The 20697-nt window shown below is 32.8% G+C and overlaps 1 protein-coding gene across 1 annotated transcript in view; it reads left to right on the top strand.

Annotated features, from left to right (window-relative positions):
- AKAP7 (A-kinase anchoring protein 7) overlaps positions 1 to 20697 on the top strand; it is a 228146-nt gene that overhangs the window by 158727 nt on the left and 48722 nt on the right. The window contains exon 11 of the mRNA XM_051996732.1: positions 14740 to 14887. Within this exon, the coding sequence (XP_051852692.1) occupies positions 14740 to 14887 (148 nt within the window). The remainder of the gene's footprint in view (positions 1 to 14739; positions 14888 to 20697) is intronic.

Below are 20697 nucleotides of genomic sequence, written 5' to 3' on the forward strand. Positions count from 1 at the left end.
TGGGTATAACAGTCGTGCCAAGAGATTAAACAAGGCAGTATTCAGGGATCCATATTGTGCTTTTCATTGTAATTAATAATAGTATGAAATTGTTGGTGCAGTCTTTTATCATGTAACAAAATTATTTTTATCAAGTTTTCATTATACATTTTGAAATGCCCAGCATCAAATAATTTCATTTTTTTTTTATTATAGCTTTTTATTTACAAAACATATGCATGGATAATTTTTCAACATTGACCCTTACAAAACCTTGTGTTCCAACTTTTCCCCTTCTTCCTCTCACCTCCTCCCTTAGATGGCAGGTAGTCCAATACATGTTAAATATGTTAAAGTATATGTTAAATCTGATATATATGTATGTATTGCTGCACAAGAAAAATCTAATCTAGAAAGAAAGAAAAAACCTGAGGAAAACAAAAATGCAAGCAGACAATAACAGAGTGGAAATGCTGTGTTGAAGTCCATACTCATATTCCCATAGTTCTCTCTCTGGGTGTAGCTGATTCTCTTCATTGCTGAACAACTGGAACTGGTTGGAATCATCTCAGTGTTGAAGAGAGCCACATTCATCAGGGTTGATCTTCATATAGTCTTGTTGCTGTATATAATGATTTCCTGGTTCTGTTCATTTCACTCAGCATTAGTTCATGTAAGTCCTCTCTGTATTCATCCTGCTGGTCATTTCTGACAGAACAGTGATATTCCATAACATTCATATACCACACCTTATTCAATCATTCTCCAATTGATGGGCATCCATTCAGTTTCCAGTTTCTGGCCACTACAAAGAAACACTGCTGGATCAAAGGATATGCACAATTTGATAACTTTTTGAGCATAGTTGCATAATTTCATTTTCTTTTATTAGTTGAGAGGATAATAAAACATGAAATTGTGGAAAATTGAGAATTCTCACTGAGGTATTAAGAGGTAGGAATTTTAAACCAAGGTCACAGTAAAACTTTATAATCAAGAATGTTGACAGTAGTAGTTTCAACTTGGAATGGTTTATGTTATTGAATTAAACAATACTGTTGGTTTCTAAATGAGAAGTTGAGTATATAAAATTAACTCAGTTGAAGTTAGTTCGATGAGCCAAAGATTTCATTTTCTAACATTTAATAAATGGGGATGAAAAGAGAGATATGAACTTTTTTTGCCCATCAGATCTCAATTATTTGCCTCCCTATCAAAAGAATACGTATTAATCTTTAGAATTAAAGGTTTGGAAGGGCTCTTGGAAAATAGTATATATTATTGCATTGTTGGTGAATTGCTTGTCATTCTGGAAAATAATTTGGAGCATTGCCTGGAAGAATACCAAACTTGACCTACCCTTTGACTCAGTGATACCATTTCTAGTCTTCTACACCAGAGAAATTAAAGGAAGAGGAAAAAGCTCAATAGGTACAGAAATATTTAAAACAGCTCTTTCTGTGATAGGTTTAAATTAGAAATTTGTCTTCCTATGGGGAAATCCTTCAATGAATTATGGTATATGTATCTAATGGAGTATTACTGTGCCATAAAAAATGATGAAATGAACACATTTAGAAGAAAGTAGGAAGAATTTTACGAGTTGAATTAGAATTAGGATTTTTTGTTGCTTTTCTTTTGTGAAGGCAACAAGTACTTTGTCTCTATAGTTATTTTTTCCTAATATCTACTTTAAGGAAAACCTATTCTCACCTGCTTTCTTCATCTCACCTTCAAGTTGCTGTCCTCCCATTTGTTACCTGACATTTATGAGCTGATGTAGAAAAAAGTAAACAGAAATAAAAGGTTGTATGCAATGATAACATTATAAAGAAAAAACATTTTAAAAGACTTTATATCTCTGATCAATACAATGATGAACCACTGGTCCAGAGTTATAAAGATAAAGTACTCATTCTCCTGACAGGGAAGAGGAATGTGTTTTTGAACAGTTAAGGTGGGATTTCCTTTGCTTGACTATGCATCTTTTTATTATAGGCTTAATTTTTTTTTTCCTTGGAGAAGGCAAGTACAGGGACACATTAATTAAAAAAAAACTTGTTAATTAAAAATGTAAATACTACATTATTAAACTAAAACTAGAAGGACATGGCTTAACCATTTTTTGTGCCATAAATCCTTTTGGCAGTCTGGTTAAACCTATGAGTGCCTTCCCAGGATAATATTTTTAAATAACTAAAATAGAATACATGAGATCACAAAAAACCCACTCATATTGAAGCGCAGTTCTTAAAATATTAGAAAAAAGTTCATGGACTCTGGGTTAAGACTCATTGAACTAAAAATAAGGATAGAATAGTCCATAAACTGTATCTAATATTGAAACTATGGTTGTTATTGAATTTCATTTTATAAATATAGTCTGGATTGTTTTATTAATGCTTTTGAATGTTCTTTTCACTTATGAAATTCATTTAAGACAATAGATATCTAAAGAATGGAATAAAACTGATTTCATGGATTGTTGAATTGTTCTGTTGTTTTCCACTAAATTAGGTTATAGAACTTAAAAAATATTGTAAATGCAAACCATAAGTTGACAGCCTGTATTTTTTGAGTTGATGGAAAATGTAAAAAGCTTGTGTTTCTGAGTGAATTACAATGTTGTCATCCTAATTGCAGCCTGTGCTCATTATCTTACCATGTTTTACTTTTGACAGATTTTTTTCCTGATAACTCTTAATGACTCATTTTATTACTACACATAGTTCTTTTTGGAAATTTTTCATTTTGAAATGTGTTGTTATACTAGTGCCATTGACAACTGAGCAGAATAACATTTTTCAATATCATTAGTATTTTTAAAAATTGTAGCCATAGAAATGTGCATCTTTACTTATACATCTTATAGATATTGTTTGTATACCTGCACTGGCTTCTTATGGTTTTGTCCATGCCCACTGGAAGCTTGCATTCTAGGAAGGCAAGACAGACTCAGTGCCTTTTTAGCATTTCTGAACAATACCTACCATTTTCTCTGTTAGAGGATTATTACCTAGAACCTTTTTAGCACAGCAAAACTCTGATAAAGGTGATTGGGACCCACTTTTAGCTTTTAATTAGTGTTTGCATTATGGTATTAATGCAAGATTAGAGTCTTAATGCTAGACACCAAGTAGTCAAGTATACTAAACTTTGTTATTGCTGAAAGATTTGTTTATATAGAGTTAAATATTTAAAACCACAGCACTAAATCTAAGAACAACCAAATTTGAGAATCTACCATAATATTATACTCAGATAACTAAGTGAAAAAAGAGAGACAAAAAGTTAGAACTATAAGGTAAAGAATCATCAAAGAGAGGCTAAATGAAAAATATGAAGATAAGTCATTGCCATGACAAAATAAAAGAGAATGCAAGTTCTTTGTAATTAGGCATACCAACATAGCATCTCCGTTCATTCTAGTGCCTTTGAGGGGCAATAGCTTGGTTTTCTGGTATCCTAAAACTTCTAATGCAACTGATATCAATATGTACTCAAAAGGGCTGTTCTCATAGATCCCAGTATAGCTAGAATACTAAGTAAACGTGGAGAGAGGCATACCTATTTTGAATTGGGAGAGTTTTCGAAATCAAGGGAATTCTTTGGAAAGTTGTTTCAGACAAGAAAGATGTAAAACAAACAAAATACCTTTTTTTCTCTTTACTCAAGGCCTCAGAAATGTGAAAACAAGCTCCTTTAAAGAAGAAATGTAGGTCAAGCAACATTAAACTATTCATCAAATATTCCTAGTGAAATTCTACAAAAATCTGAAAGGAGTGAGGTAATACAAAAAACACAAAGATATGAGTCTTGCCCTCAGGGAGCTTAGAAATTGGGAAGATAAAACATTCAAAATAACTTTAAAATGTAGACTGTGATAACTAATATAAAAAGTCAAAAAGTAGAGTAGAATATTGGAGAATGGAAAGATTAAATCTGTTTGGGATAGAGGGAATCAGCAAAACTTTCTATTTTTTCCCCCTGCTAACTATTTGAAGACTTTATTTTTTAAATTAAATTTTATTTTTCCAAATACATTTAAAGATATTTTTCAACATTCATTTTTGTGAAGCTGTGTATTCTAAATTTTTCTCCTTCCTTCTCTTTCTTTCACCTTCCCTAAGACAGTAGGTAATCTGATATTGGTTAAATATGTGCAATCCTTTTAAACATATTTCCATATTTGTCATGTATGAAAGAAAATCAGAAAGGAAAAAAAAACATGAGAAAGGGAAAAATAAACAAAAAAGTGAAAATAACTATGCTTCAATCTATCTTCAAACTCCATAGTTCTCTCTCTGGATGTGATTGGCATTTTCCAGCTCAGAGAAGCTTTACTAAATAACCTAATATTGAATGGTCACATATTCAACAATGCACTTTTCTGATGGAGGGCTTTTTTTGACTAAGTAAATTGTCTGTATCTAATATACAGACTAATGAGGATTCAGTAGAGTTTCAGGGAACATGTTATAATCAAAATATCAAGTGAAAAGAGTAATTTTGATGCCACTTTGGATTATTTGTAAGGTAGAAAGGGTGTAATTGGTGAAGCCAGAAAATTTGATTAGTCAATCACTCAACATTTATTAAGCAACTATATGAAGAATTCTTTATCTTATAAACTCATAGTTTGATGATTATAAATGTAAGGTAGACATATCAGATGAGGGGAGAGGAAATAACTGAAATAAAAATATAAATATGAATTATTAAGAATTTTAACATATGTAACAGTAATAAATAAACCCTGCCTTTGAGTGAGAGAGTGGGGGGAAGGGGGAAGGGGAGGAAGTGAGAGAAGAGAATAATCATGAATTCCTGAAAAGAATTATCAAAAAGGATTTTAGTGTTCAAATTAGGAGAAATACACTGAGTGGACCTTGTCTGAGTGAGAGGCACCTAGAGAAACTAGATTAGGAGCAAAGCTTTGGGGAAAAGGAGCTGAGAAAAGAAAAAAAAAGAAATGAGAGGGAAGAAATTATAGAAAGATTCAAAAATGGCATATCTGAATGCAGGTTTTATGAACATAACCTATTTATAGAAAGAACTGAAGATCAATGAACAAAGAATGTCTATTATGTTTTAGATTAAAAGGCAGAAAAATAGGCATCCCCTAGAAGACTTTTTGTCTAAATTCAGGGAGAGGGATGCACAACAAGAAAAAACCTTATTCTTTTAGGAACTAGACTAAGACAACTTGGCCTGAAACTGGAAAATAGCTTAGGCATACCGAAAAGAATCATAACTGAAGATCAGGACTCTATTGCACAATTTTGTGAACTTTTAAAATTGTATATCAATACAATTGGTTTCTTTTGTAAATTGTAATTGGTTCCTTTCTATTTTCTTTTATATATTTAAAAACACTTTTCTGGGAAGGAAACCATAGGCTTCTCTAGACTGCCAATTCAGACTATTACATAAAGGAATGTGACCACAGATTATAGTTGGAAAAAACTATAGTATTTCAGCCTGTAATCCTAGTGGTGGGATCCAGGGCTTTAATCCTGAACAAACATGAATCATATGAACTATGTGTGTGAGAAATTGTGATCTCAGAGGCCAACAAATTCAGACATCTTTTCTCATTTCTAGTCTTCCTGCTCTCTAGTGGCATTTTGTGCTGTTAAATACCTTTGATAGTGGAAATTTTTCTTTTGTCTTTCATGACACTACGTACACTACCCTGATATTCCTGTTGCTTCTTTATGTGTTGCTTTGCTATCTCCTTAATTGTTATAGTTCTGTACCTTCACTCATTCTGTTTTCTTCATCTATAATACTTTATCCTCATCATCTTCTGCTGGTCAAAATGCTATCCATCCTTTAAGGTTTAGCTCAGTTGCCACCTTCTTTATGAATCAAGGGGGCAGTTAGATGGAGCAGTGGACAGAGTGCTAGGCCCAGCATCAGACTCATCTTCCTGAGTTCACATCTAGCTTTTGACTCTTTAACTGGGTGACTCTGAACAAGTCGCTTAATACTGTTTGCCTCAGTTTCCTCATCTGTAAAATGAGCTGTAGAAGGAAATGGCAAATACTTCTAATAAGTTTACCAAGAAAATCCCAAATGGGTTCCCAGAGTTGAACCAATTGAACATTGGGAATCATACAAACAATGATTTAGAGCTGGAAGCAATCTCAGAGATCTCTAGTTCATATTTTATTTTTCTGAATTCTTGTATTACTCATAATTTATGTCACTTATTTATAACCTAATATTGTACTACTTGTACCCATCTGGTACTGTTTTAAGCATTTCATATTTGCCATGGAAGTATGATGCTTTGTTTATTACATATTTGGACAGTGAATAAATGTAAGTATCTCTACTATATAGATTTATATTCTGAAATATTATGAATGACTAAAGGGAATGATAAAATACAAAGAACAATAAGACCTACAAATTAGTAGGGCAGATTAAACAGCAAATGTTTGAATGCAGGAAGATGAGTCATAATTACTCCAGCCCTGCACTTTATCCATCTATTGTGCCATCACCTGTTGTGATCATAATCTATATGTCTTCATAAATGGTTTAATAGCCTCTATTCAAATCATTGTTTTTTTTGGAAGCACCACCAGGGAGTAACAAGGCATAATAAGACTGGAATGAGTAATGTTTTTCCCCCGTGGAACTGAAACTCAATTTACTAATCTTAATAAAGCTTAATAAAGATTCAGTTCTCTTAATAAGAGCTTATGTGAACTATGATAATTTTTCCTTATCTTGTAATAATTTTAGCTGTATACCTTAACTTCCTCTATGTATTTGACTGTGATAAAGATGGGTCTACTACTAGAGACACTATAGAATAGAGGGAGAAAAGATAGGACCACAGGAGCTTGTATTTTGATGGGAAAAAATCCCTAATTTCTTTCTTCCTATGTAGTGGCAATGATAAATAAACTTGTGATAAAATTTTTTTCTTTTCATACAGTGTCACTTAATCAATTGAGAAACAATTTAGAAAATTAGGAAGTAAAACCATTTTGCATGTTTTTATTTTTCCTGTGACTGAATCATGTTAATCAACTTTTTCTAGCTTCATGAAAGTTTGGTATGAGAGCATACTTCTTGAAGAAATGAACTGGTTTTGTCCATGTTAGCTATTGTGTAAGATGGACAAGAGCTGGCTCTTACTAGGAGAGCTGACATCTTTAGTTTTATTTAGGTTAGCAAATTAAATTGAGATCCCTTCCTTAGGGGAAAATATTAGTCATTCTAGGCTTAGAATGTCCTATTACTCCTTGTTGGTGCTTCCCCAAAACACAGGTTTGGACAGAGGCTATTAAGCCAAATATGAAGATGTATAGATTATGATTATAACACGTGGTTGCATATTGGATAAAGTACAAGGCTGGAATCAGGATAACTTATTGACTCATTCTCTTCTGAGTTCAAATCTGGTCTCATTTACTTACAAGTTACATGATCCAGGACAAGTCACTTAACCTTCTTTGCTTCAAAGTTTTTCACCTATAAAATGAGCTGGAGAAGCAAAGAGTCAACCAAAATGCCTTTAGTCCAATATCTGTGCCAACAAAACCTCAATTGGGATCACAAGTCAAATGAAACTGAAATAACTAAACAACAGCAGCAATAGTCTGGCTGAGCCAATTTAAATTTTATAAATTTCATAATTTATAAATTTTATAAGTTATATTTATCTATCTGTGATTTAAATTTAAATTTTCCTCTCATTCCTAGTGTAGAGGATCTCGTTTTCAATTCTTTCTTTAGTTGTTAAAATTCCATTGAGGAAATTACAAACAGTACTTAGAAAAATACTCTGAAATGAACAATTTCCTGCTTGGGCCACAAGCTCCTGTGGGACTATGGAAGCTACTGGATAAACTATGCAAATCCTTAAATAAGCACACATGCAGCAGAGAGAATGGACAGTAGCTCATATTTCACTGTTTCCTATCTATATTTGGATATAATTATTATTCATATGCAGACTAAAACTTTATTGACTTTGTCAGTGGCAGAGTGGTTAATGGATAAGGAAGCCTGAAGAAAAGAGTTCAAGTAGTACTCTGATGCTTTGTTCTATGTATCCCAGTAATCTGGGTATTGAGAAAGAAATAGGAAAAACAGAGGACATGGAGGTGGACTTGTTTTTGAGAGTTTAAACATGAGAAAGAGAAGCAACAGGTAAAAGGTGAAATAAATTAGTATAGACTGGAGGATTTAACTTTCTTTTTCTCCTAATTGGGTTGTTTGGGAATAATATACAACATAAGACAAAGAGAGTGGAGGTGATGGTTGTAAGATGAACCTCATTCTTAACCTGAAACTAATAAAGGAGAGTTGAATATGTCCAACAGTGTGGTATAGAAATACATGGATCTCAACAGAGAAACAAGAGCAGTCATGGGGAAGAAGATTAAGAGGGAGGATGGTATTAAAGGAAGAAGAGTCATAAGTAAAACAAAGTGTGTGATCCTAAAGGGAGGAATAGAAGAGAGAAAAAAAATTAGAATTGAGATGGGGTAGGATAGGGTGAGTGTTAGTTTGTAGAATGGCTGAAAAAATCTTGGTATATAAATATAAGGGGATAATATTGTGCCAAAAGAAATTATTTCAAAGCATCTTTAAGGTTATTCTGATAAAAAATCAAGAAAGAATTGTGATGTATATAGAGTGGTGAACCAAACCAGGAAAGCTGTTTTAAAAGTAAAACAATATTATAAAGAAAAGCATTTTTTGCTTTGAAATTTTCACAGGAAATTAAAAATCCTTTATATAGTTACTTGCACAATAGAGGGATAAAAATAATAGAAACTGTGGTTGAAGCAATGATCAAGCTACTCTTTGTGTGGCCTATGATCTGTATATATGAAGACTTATTTCTGAAAAAGAAGGTGTAAACATACTATGCAGAGCCACATGTTTTGTACATGGCCATTGTAGGGATTCATTTTGCTTGATTATATTTGTTACAAAGTTTTCCCTTCTTTACTCTTTGTTTACTAAGGGGCCATTGTGACTCTTAAAAATGCATGAAGGAATTCAGAAGGAAACAGAGAAAAAGAGAACAATTTTGAAAGTAGCATACACAGAATCTATGACTCCAAATCTATTTTCTTTCTAATACACTATGAGCAGATAATAACCCATTTAATGACATACATTCAAATAATAATATACTGACTTCTTTCCTACTACAAGACACTCTTAAATGCTCTAGCGTAGACAAGTGGAGCCTACATTTAGTCCACCTGTTGTCTCAAGTACTGAAACCACATATTGTGCTTCCTGCATCATCTTCTAACTCTGTTGCCCAGGATGCTCTGTTCACTTTATTCTGTGGACACTGAGTGAGGTTAAAGAGTAGATGGATGGAGAAAGCAGCACTACTGTTTTTCAGAAATTTATCAGTGAAATAGGGGAGAAAACATGTTGAAAAGCTTGTTATTTTAAATTTCAAATAGGTAGAGAGGGGCAAGTAAGAAGAAAAAAAATAGATGAGAGAGAAAAAAATGGATAAAGGGTTTCAGAGGCAGTGGTAATTGTCATAAAAGAGGAAATTACCTTTGATAAGAATGATGCCATTTCCTCTGAGACTAGAGAAAAGAAAGAAGGATTGAGCAAAGAAAGAATAGAGGGAAAATATGAGGGAATTCATTTTGGATGGTCTTAAACAGAAGGATGATTATTTGTTGAGAGTAAAATAGGTGGTAATGAAGTTGGGAGTTTGAGGAGAAATGAAGCTAGCTGCTGAGAAATGATCAGGAGTTAGATGTATTGTGATTCATGTATCTATGCAATATTGTATTACTCATTTATGTCTCAACCTCAGTTTCCTCATCTGTAAAATGGGGATAATAATAGCACCTATACGTCAGGTTGCTCCAAGAATCAAATCAAATAATATACGTAAAATTCTTTGGATTACTGTATAAATGTGGCATATATATGTGTGTGTGTGTGTATGTGTGTGTATATATATATACACATATATATATGTCTTTATAAATATGAATTATTATTCTCTTTTGATCTATCTAAACTCTCTTTCTGATTTTCCTGTCTCTCCCTCCTTGCATCCTCTGTCTTCCTTATTCTTTCTCTCCCTTCTCTTTTCCTCATCCTGTCTCTCTCCCTACCACTGCTCTTCATTTCTACATCATTTTTATCCCTTCTTCCTTTCTCCTTTGTTTTGTGTGTCATATGGGGTAATTAAACATTTTCATCCCAGGTTATTGCTGTGATATATCGCAAGCTTACTGCAGAAGACCAATCAAAATGGTAATAATCCAATAATAATAAAGAGCTTGTGAAGAAAAATAGGTGATAATGTGAACATAAAACCAAACAAACCAGAAAACAGGATTTTCTTCAGATAATCCAAGATGGAGATATTTCATTGTAAATTATCTTGGATTGAATATATGTGTATGTATAATTACTTAGACTCAGTTACCATGGATCATAAACAAATTTGTGAGCTTTTAAAAACTATTTTACAAAATAAAAATTTTTTCTACATCTTCACTCATGTGATACTTGGTCTTACAAAAAATCAAATAGAAATAAATGTGGTTTTTTAAAAATTTTGATGAATATATTTAAGGCTCAAAATATCTTATAACAGCAGCTGTCTGAAATTATGAAATCAAAATGCTTATCACTGGGCTGATTTGGATGGTGTTCTCTCTTGTGTACATAATGTAACAGCTTTGACTTCAACAAATTTTCACAGGAAATTAAAAATCCTTTATATAGTTACTTGCCCAACAGAAGGATAAAAATAATGGAAAGCTACAGCAAAGGCCCTAGAGATGACTACAAAATACCAAATTTAATATTAGTAGTACAAAGCATATTTTTCATAGGAACATAGATTTATAGTTGTAAGGAATTTTAAGTAGACCCACTCCTCATGTTATATGAGGCTCAGAGAATTTAAATTACTTGTCGATAGTTATACAAAAAGTGTCAAGAGAGGATTTGAGCCCAGGTCTTACTTATATTTTCATTAAAGAAGTTGTTGTTTATCAATAAACATATATGAACTAAAACTAATCCAAAGAAAGAAACCTCCCCAAGGCCTTGACATCCCTCTGTTCATGATCTTTGTTATTGTTTCCTGATACTGCTGTTCCATGCTGCCTATTTCAAATAAAGTGAAGTTTCAGATTACTGTTTCAGACAGTTTTCTGGGAACTAAACCTCATAAGAGGTCACTAGTTTGCTGGCATCTCTACTAGCAAAAAATTACGCAGAGATCCCATCTTCCCTAACCAGTGAGCTTAGTTAAATCAACTGAAGGCTTCACTTCTGGGGATGACAGGTGATGAAAGAGCCTTGTCTTCAATCAGGGACTGAAGAGCCTGATTCTGTAAACATTGCATCAAGATAATATAGAAAAAAAAAAAAGACCAACATTCCGCCCCCCATATTTAGGTGTGATGTCCCTTCAGGTCATTTGATCTCGTTAGTTACACTGAAATTGTAATCAAGATTCATACACTGAGAAGTCTTAATGAACTGAAATTGTTAACTAGATACATGACCATGAAACTGGAAATATCTGGGACCTATCTGCTATTGGTTCATTATAATACTTGACCAGAGATCATTGAGAACAGAATATAGCTATGTTTTGCTGAAATGTAAAGCCATTCTTTTAGAAGCTTTACGTTATTGGAACAAGGATCCTAAAATGCAGAATCTACATTAGAGAATTACAGAATATTAGAACTAGCAAGAAACTTTTTAAAATTATCTACCCCTGTTTCTTCATTTTACAAATGAGGTGACATGAAATGGCTAATGGCATAGACTGGATAGTGGCTCTGGTTACCTAATTCTTAGTCAAGTATTCTTTCCATCATATCTCCACAATGATTAGGGAAATTACAAGAATAGGCCTGAACTTAACAGTATTTCCATTGTACCCTCAGATATCAATGTCAGAATAATCATAAATATAAAAGAGGAAAATCTTTTAGTATATCCTTCAGTTATCTCAGTGAATTTTATGTTCAGTTTTATAAAAATGCAAGTATCTTGATAATGTCACTTATGTCACTAATGTCTTGATAACTTGTCACTTAATTTCTCTGGGATTTACTTATATGTAAATGAGGAAGTTGGGCTAGACAATTTCTAGTATCCATCTAAATTTATGATCGTATGAAATAATTCATGTCATGATTTATGTATAGGCAAACAACATGGTACACTATAAATTGCTCAGTCTTAAGGTATTTTATTAATTTCTCACTTTGCCACTAACTAGCTGTGTTACCTTATGTATATTAGTTAATTGCCTTGATAATCAGCTATAAAAGAGTTAACCTACAGACTTTTCAAGATTTTTATGAGGGCCAAATCAAATAGCTTATAAAACACTGTATACATAAATTATGATGTGCTTTATAAAAGTAAGTTGGTTCCATCACTATCAACATTGGCAGTATGGCATCGCATATAGAAAACTGGCCCTGGAGTTAGAGAAGACCTGCATTCAAGTCCTTCCTCTGACATAATATGCAATCCTCTTATAGATAAGTCACTAAACTTTTCAGTACTTTATATATCTCTTCCCTGTGCTGATGAAGAGAATTTCTTTATCAAAAAGGAATTTTCTATGCCATTGAAATCTTTGATCTGGATATATCATCATCATTATCATCATAATTATCAGTTTTATAGTTGAGTTACTCCAAGTGATGGATTCTTTTGGTTTTTAATGGATAATGTCAGAGGGCTTCAGGCATCTTTTGACATGATTAATGCTTCTCCTTTCTTTAAGACAGAAATTGATTAGCCAAAGTAAATCTTTAGTCAAATGTAATGATTAATAGAAGCAATATTTGTATAATCTATTTCATTTCATGTTTTTCTTCTCTATGAAATAGTTTTATAGAATTATCTGAAAATATTGAGAAGTTACAGAATATATTCAGGGTCACTCAACCAGTAAGTGTCAGGGCTGGAACTTTAGTCCAGGTCTTCTTTATTATGCTACACTGTCTTTTAATCCTTTAGTTTGCTGAAATCATAGGATTGAATTTGGCATTTTTATTATTTAAACTTATCACGCAAATAGAAATACAATATAACGAAATAAAATAAAACAAGTAAACCTCAATTTCACTGTTTCTCTCCTCAAGCTCGCTAGCCTGGAATTTCTTGATATGAATAAAGGTGAACATTGGCAATGTAATGGGTAGTAAGGAGCAAGAGAAAGCCAGGACACCTCTGAGGGGAGCAATTAATGTATTGTAGAGGCACATACCCAGACTGAGCCAAGCTTCTTATAGCCTAATACTGTCCTCTGTACCACTCCTATGACTTTCTTTTAACTTATCATCTAAGACCTGTGAGCTCAAGAGAAGATTTGTGTCTTCTTACAAATCAGTTTCACTGTTAGCATTTATCTCTGAGGCTGCTTCAAAATATTTAAAAAACAAACAAACAAAAAAACTTCAGTTCACTCACGTGGAACCCAATTAACAAAAATAAGCATTTAGTAATAAACAAGTTGTTCTCCTCTTGAACTATGGAGGGTGCTACAATGCTGTATTAAAGAAGGGAAAGTAGTCTCATGCAGACTCCTTCCCAGATTATTTTCTGGCTGTGGCTGCAGATTTACCTGATTTATGCCTCTAGATAAACTTGTCATTTTGTTATTCAGCAACATCTGTTTTGTACTTGGAATATCCCCATGGGATTTCCTAAGGAGATCAGAAAACCTATCCTGTGGAGTGCTGTCTTTTTATTCAGTCTACTTCTAGACACATACTTTTTTGGGATTGTGGGACCCAAACAATTGAATAGTTGCTGTGGGCCAGAGTACATATAATGAGAGAACTAGCTATTTTCCCTTATGTTGTGTAGCATTATCAGAAGTGCTAAAAATGCCCTGCATAAACTTTCCAACAGTTTACTCTACAATTTATGAAAATGAAAATAAGATAATTTTGAAGAAAAGTAGATTAAGAAATTTTCCTTATATTTTAATAAAATGTTGTTTATTCATTTTTTAATTGTGTCCAACTAACTCTTTATGATCCCATTTGGGATTCTCTTGATAAAGATTCTAGTGTGGTTTGTCCTTCACCAACTCATTTTACAGATGAGGAAACAGAGGCAAACAGAGTTAAATAACTTGTCCAGTGGGGCCACACATCTATTAAGGAAGTGCCTGAGACCAAATATGAACTTTGGAAGATGTGTCTTCCTGACTTCCTATACTGTGTCCTGTGTGCCACCTAGCTGCCCTTTGAATAAAATACAATCAAATTATCTTCAAATATCTTATGGTAATAGCCTTAACTAAAATGTTTAAGGTTAAGCATATTTCATAAAAGAAAAATTTCTCTATTGCAAAATGCCAATATACAGATTTTTTTTTTTAATTTAAGTCTCTGGCCATTACAATTAAAGGTTAATATCCCAACATTAACATATTCACCATACTGGATTTCAACTTGTATATGTTGTATATGTTAATGTTTATGAGATTTTTAATGTGTGTGAAAATCTGCATGTTTCCCCATGCTCAAGATTAAGTAGTAATGATAAAACATTTTCATTGAACAACTTCCAGGTAAAAAGGATTTAAACATTTCCATTATACAACTTCTAGGCAGACAGGATTTACTGTTTTATTCCTCACCTCTATATATACATGTTTATAAATATATGTATACATGCATATATATTCATGTATGAGTTGGCTTCCTAACAAAATGACCAAATAATATGATTTTGTTTTGCTGTTTCAAGGGACTGAAAAAAATAGACCCTGAACTCTATGAAGAATTTGCAGACCACAAATTTGGAGAAGAATCATTGTACCGGATAGATCTTTGTTCTATGCTGAAGAAAAAGCAAAGCAATGGTTACTACTACTGTGAGTCTTCCATTGTGATTGGTGAGTTCAGTTGGGTTTTTTCTTTTTTTTTTCCTTCTCAAATATTGTGATTGGCATAAGTAATTAGTAGTAAGTATCTAGAGCTTGAGAAGTATGTATTTATCAAACTCTTTCATATGTAATATTTTAGCAGCAGTACTTGAACATTTATAGAGTTTCTTCTATGCAATAGCCATTTTTATAGATTGAGATTTTAGGAACTATGATTTTCATCCTAAAGCTTGGGATCATGAATTGCCAAAAATAAGCAAAATATTATAAGTCAAAACTCATATGTATTAAATTTGTCCATTTAATGAAAGAATATTATGAAAGTTTTTCCTAGAAAAGTCTTTTTCAATAGTGCCTTCCATACCACATATTTTCATATTTCATTTTGAAAAGAGGCAATGAAGGTTATTGTTTTTGATGTATTTAAAAGATAGCATTGTCCAAGTCAGAATTTCATTGTGAGAAAAAAAAATGAAAATTCTTGCAGAGATTGAAAACTATTTCTTTGCTTCTAAAATGTTCTCCTCAGGAAAAATTCATCCCTGAACAAATCACTTTAAGAATTTATTGGTCTAAGCAAAGATATTCATGGAAAGTGATTCACTCTTGTGTTTTCTGTAGAACATGTTTTTATTAGAGGGGGATACTTTAATTAGAAGAAGATTATTTTCTACATCTTAAAGCATGCATTAAAGGAAACAAATCAACTGAAATTTAATTTGTCTTTAACTCCAATAGTAATGATTTTTAAAAATGAGAACTTGCTTCGTTTAATTTTCATTAAAGTGATATGAAGAGATGCAAAAAAGATCCACATTTACCTGAGAACTCTAAAATTTTAAAACTAAGATAAGTCTTCTCTAGAAAAGACAGCTTTTGAAGGAAACCTATAAACTGTTTATACTGAAATGATTAGATGTCTGAAATTTATTAAAGAGTTTGAAAAATATACAAGAAATAACTCTGTTTCTAGATTTGCAATAGTGAATATATCCAAGAGAGCCATCATGTTTCTTTCCACAGCACGGATTCAATGGAACAGAGATTCTACAAGTAACCTTAACTTTTTACTCTAAAACTTTCAATAATAAGAATGTTTTAATAAAGTCAGAGGCCCTGAATTAAAGTCTTGCATCTATCACTTATTGTGTGATATTGGGCAAATCCCAACTCTCAGGATCTTGTCTTTAACTATATAATAGGGGGATTTTTGAGATAACTTCCATCTCAAAAACTATAATTTCTGTTCCAAGAGGGTTGAATTCTCACATGATGTCTTTTGGATCCCCATCTAATTGCTAAGTTTTGGCAAAAGGGAAAAAGGCAAAGATCTTAGTAAGTGAAGGTTCATCCTAGAGGTAAAAAAACCAAACCAAAACAAAAAACATTACAATTAATAATGGTACTATAAGCCCTCGAGTAATAGCTCTATGAATCAAATAATAGTTTATTGGTAAATAAATACTCAACTATTTGAGTGTATTGTTCAGTTTAAGCTATCATTAAATCTTTGAATCAACCCACAATTTCAGCTTTTGGCAGGGAACACTTTCTAATGAGAAAGTACCCTCCATATATCCTAATCAGAGTGAATTTGCTTTTATTAATTTGTCAGTCAAGTTTGGTTGTAATTAAATTGAACTACGTTGAAACTTCCACTGAGACTTTTAAGACCTTGTAACATTCATATTTAGGCCTTTTCATTAAGTAAAGACAAATCAATTGTTATTTTAAGTCAAACTCTGGAATGTTCTCCTTCATTGGAATGGATCTAATGTCAGATGAGATGAGGGCACTGAAGGACAGGAAACAAAGCAGTTATGAAGCTTGCAAAATGGAACTGATGGTGATGAGATCAGAAGTGGAGTCATAAGCAAAAAAAAAAATTAATTGGCCACAGATACCAGTACATCAAGGTGAGAATTCTTAACTCCATGGAAAGAGTCCACAACTAGGAAATCTCAGGAGTTGGAAGAAGACATGGTGAAGAGATAGCTTGTACCAGCAGCAAAGCTGCTAGAAGAGACTAAAGAAGCAAACTCATACTGCTGAGAAGGAGTCCTGAATAAGGCTGGCCTGGAGGCCCATACCTGTGAAAACTGAAAACAGCTACCTGGGTAGTGAGTAGTGGAGATGAAAAAGAAGCATATAGTTCTCTGGGTGGAGCATTTCCTTGGCAGTTGATCTTCTGATATATTTTGATACTCTAGTAGCTGCTTATGAATTATATTATCATGTACCTTCCCAAGAATAAATAGGATAAAGGATATCATAAGGATCCTGTTTAAATGATCTATTGACTGAATTAATTATCTTTAGTAATTTTGTAGGAAAATGTTGATACTATCATCAGGACCAAAAGAGGTGTTGATTTATACATGAATGTCTTTTGGTAAGATGGACAGATGGTCCTGGAGGTGGCATATGGAGTATATGCCTTATGTGATTTAGAGATAATATTGTTCCCTAGTAAGTAAAAACATCAGGCACATGCTGTTATCTATATTGATGATGATAACGATGATTACAACAAATGAAGAAATATTTCTAAATAAAATTTACTTAAAAGTGGTGGCAGTTACTTCCAAATAACATGGGTGAGTATTGACTTAGAAACTATCTTGTTCTACTCAATTCTTTTCCTGAAATTATGTTTCCTAAGCCATCACAACTACTGTTTCTGCTCACACTTTGGCTACTACAGAACATAATTATTTTGGATTACTATGTATAAAGTATTCTCCATAAATCTGTAATACACATGACTTCTACGAAGACTTTCATCTGCTATTAAGTCTTTCAGAAAAGAATTTTATCCTGAGGTTATCCAGTTAAAAGTCACTTATATATCATATTATAAATGTCTGCTTTTCCTAATCTTCAAAAAGTCATATCTTTGATTGAGGATTTCATGTGTAAGAAAGTATTGGCAAAAATGAATACGATTATAAGATTTGTTGTTTAATTACTATTTGAGAAGGCAAATTACCCAAAGTAACCACTGTGTACCTGTGTGTTTAGTCCTGAGAAGAAAAAAAAAAGGGAAACACTATGAATAGGGATAATTAAAAATGCCATCTATGAACTATAAAAGTATTAAAAGAAAATGTACATAAACACACTAAGAGATGTCCCTTCCTCCCAGTTGAGAATACAATAAAAACAAAACCCATTAAAATCTTGTATAATAAATAAAATTGTCAATATTGGCCATGTTTTTTAAAAAAAAAATGTTCCATTCTGCCTTTTGACTCCTTTACTTCATTTTCGCAATGTGGATAGCTTATTTTTTCATTAGTTCTCTGGAAATAAGAAATCAGCATAATAGTATTCTACCACAATTATATACTCATTGATCCATTCCCCAGTTTATGGATACCTTCCCATTCCCATTCTTTGCCACTCTAAAGACCTATTAGTATTATTGTGCATCCTTTGAGTTTGTTTTGCTTAAGACCATTCCTTTTCTTGACCTACCTTTCTTTAAATTCCCCCTTCCAATTTTTTCCCTTTCTTTTCTGTTTTATAGTTGAGGGAAATGTATTTCTAAAGATGAAGGAGTGTTCAAGTGTCAGCCACTGCCCTCCTTATTTGTATAGACGTCTACTTGCATATCTTGATTGTGTGAGATAATTTTCTCTAACATTCCTTTCCCTTCCTGCCATCCCCATTGTATTCCTCTTCCTCTCTCCATTATTCCCCTCTCCATTATTTTCTTTCTTAAAAAATTTTTCAATAGAATTTTTTCCCAAAATAAAAGACAGTCTACAGCATTCATTTTTGTAAGACTTTGTGTTTGAAATTATTCTCTCTTGTTCCCTTTTCTGCCCCCTCCACAAGATAGCAATCAGATGTAGATTAAATATGTGCATTTCTTTTAAACATATTTCTATATTTGTCATATTGTGCAAGAAAAATCAGACCAAAAAGGAAAAAAATAAGAAAGAAAAAACCAAAAAAAAGATGAAAATACTAGGCTTCATTCAATCTCCATAATTCTCTCTGGATGTGGATGGCATTTTTCCAATCCAAATATCTTGGAATTGCCTTGAATTGAATTGACTTGCCTAGAATTGAATTGAATTGTTAAGAACAGTCAAGTCCATCACAGTTGATCATCATACAATCTTATACAGTGTTCTCTTGGTTCTGCTTAAGTCTGCAATTTGGTGGTGCTGGGATAGAATTCTGGGCCTGGACTCATAAGACCTGAGCTCAAAAATCAGTCTCAGACTAAATTTAACAATTGTGTGACCTTGGGCAAGTCCCTTAAATCTGTATTTGTTTCAATTTCCTCAACTATAAAATGGGAACAATAATAACACCTACCTTGTAGTGTTGTGAGAATCAGCTGAAATAATATTTGTAAAAGCACTTAAATAAAATGCCTAACACACAGTGTAGGCACTTAATAAATATTGACTGATTGATTCACAGATTGGATATTTATTGCATTCAGACTGATTTGCAAAAATCCTTCTTGATCATTGACACCAAAACTAAAATACTGCTGATTCTGAGAATTAACTAAAGTTAAGGGTTAAAAGGTACCTCAGAGGCCAATCTAGTCTCTACTACTTCTCAGAGCTCAGTAATATTATTAAATGACCCCCAGGTCCATAAAAGAATCTGAAATGAAACAGAATCCTATAACCAATTAAAAGCAGGAAGAGATAGTTCTCAGCTTTTCAGTAGGCAGTAGAAAGGAGGTGAAATATAGTTTCTAGAGGCTTTCAGATATGTAGCAGGATTTAATGGAGAGGCTTTCTGTAGACATAGTAAGCCAGGCAGCAGGATATTTAGAAAGTTCTAAGCAATATCTTGAGTCTGTAGCTTCTGCTCAAGGTTGCTTGTGAGCTGATCAAGGCTAGTCCTGTGATTTCTGACAGCTACTCTCATCTCCTGATTCATCTAGAGTTCATTTGTAAAAAGTCACTGGTATGTCAAGGAGCTTTAAATTTTAAAAATCTTCTAATTGGCTGCTTTTTTATAACCCCATTATCCTGCTTCTCTGTAAAGAAGGGAAGTTCTAATAAAAAGAGCCCATGTTTGCAATAAAAATTCCTTCTATAATATCCTCAGTTGCTTTTTATGATTTATGACCTTCAATCAGGAATGAGGAATTCATTATTTTCTGAGGTACTTTCTCATCATTTTAGGAAAGCTCTACATTTTTTCCTACATTGAATTAAAATCTGATCCCTCTGCAACTTCTGTCCATCATTCTTAATTTTGCCCTCCTGGGTCAAGGAGAATGCAATTAATGTTTTTCTACATGACAGCATCTCAGATACATGAAGTCAGATATCATATGTTCCTTTTAACCCTTATGTGGTTTCTGTCCTTACACCATCCTGACTACCCCTTCTGGAAACAGAACTTGCATTAAAAGTTACATACTTTGTATTTTTTAAAAATGTCTTGTCCATAACTGAGTACACGTGACCCAACAGGGGCAGAATATAGCAGAATATATCCAGAATTCTGGATCCATACTTCTCCCTTAATCTAGCCTAGGGGAACATTCAAAATCTTTTTTGTCTGTCATGTTTCATGTTTACCTCATATTGAACTTACAGTATAATAAAACACAATGATCTTTTCTACAGGAACTGTTATCTGTCCATTTGTTCTCCCAGTTGTGTCTTTGTAAAGTTCTTTTTGAATCTGGATAGACCTCTACATCTGATATGTTTAAAACTTCATCATATTGGATTTTATTCACAAAATTTAACCTGTGAAGGTCATTCTGCATCTAGATTCCTTATCTAATAAGTTAATTACACCTGTAAACTTCATGTTTTCTTCAGATTTTATAA

The sequence above is a fragment of the Antechinus flavipes genome, chromosome 4 (assembly GCF_016432865.1).
Source record: "Antechinus flavipes isolate AdamAnt ecotype Samford, QLD, Australia chromosome 4, AdamAnt_v2, whole genome shotgun sequence".
Lineage (NCBI taxonomy): Eukaryota > Metazoa > Chordata > Mammalia > Dasyuromorphia > Dasyuridae > Antechinus > Antechinus flavipes.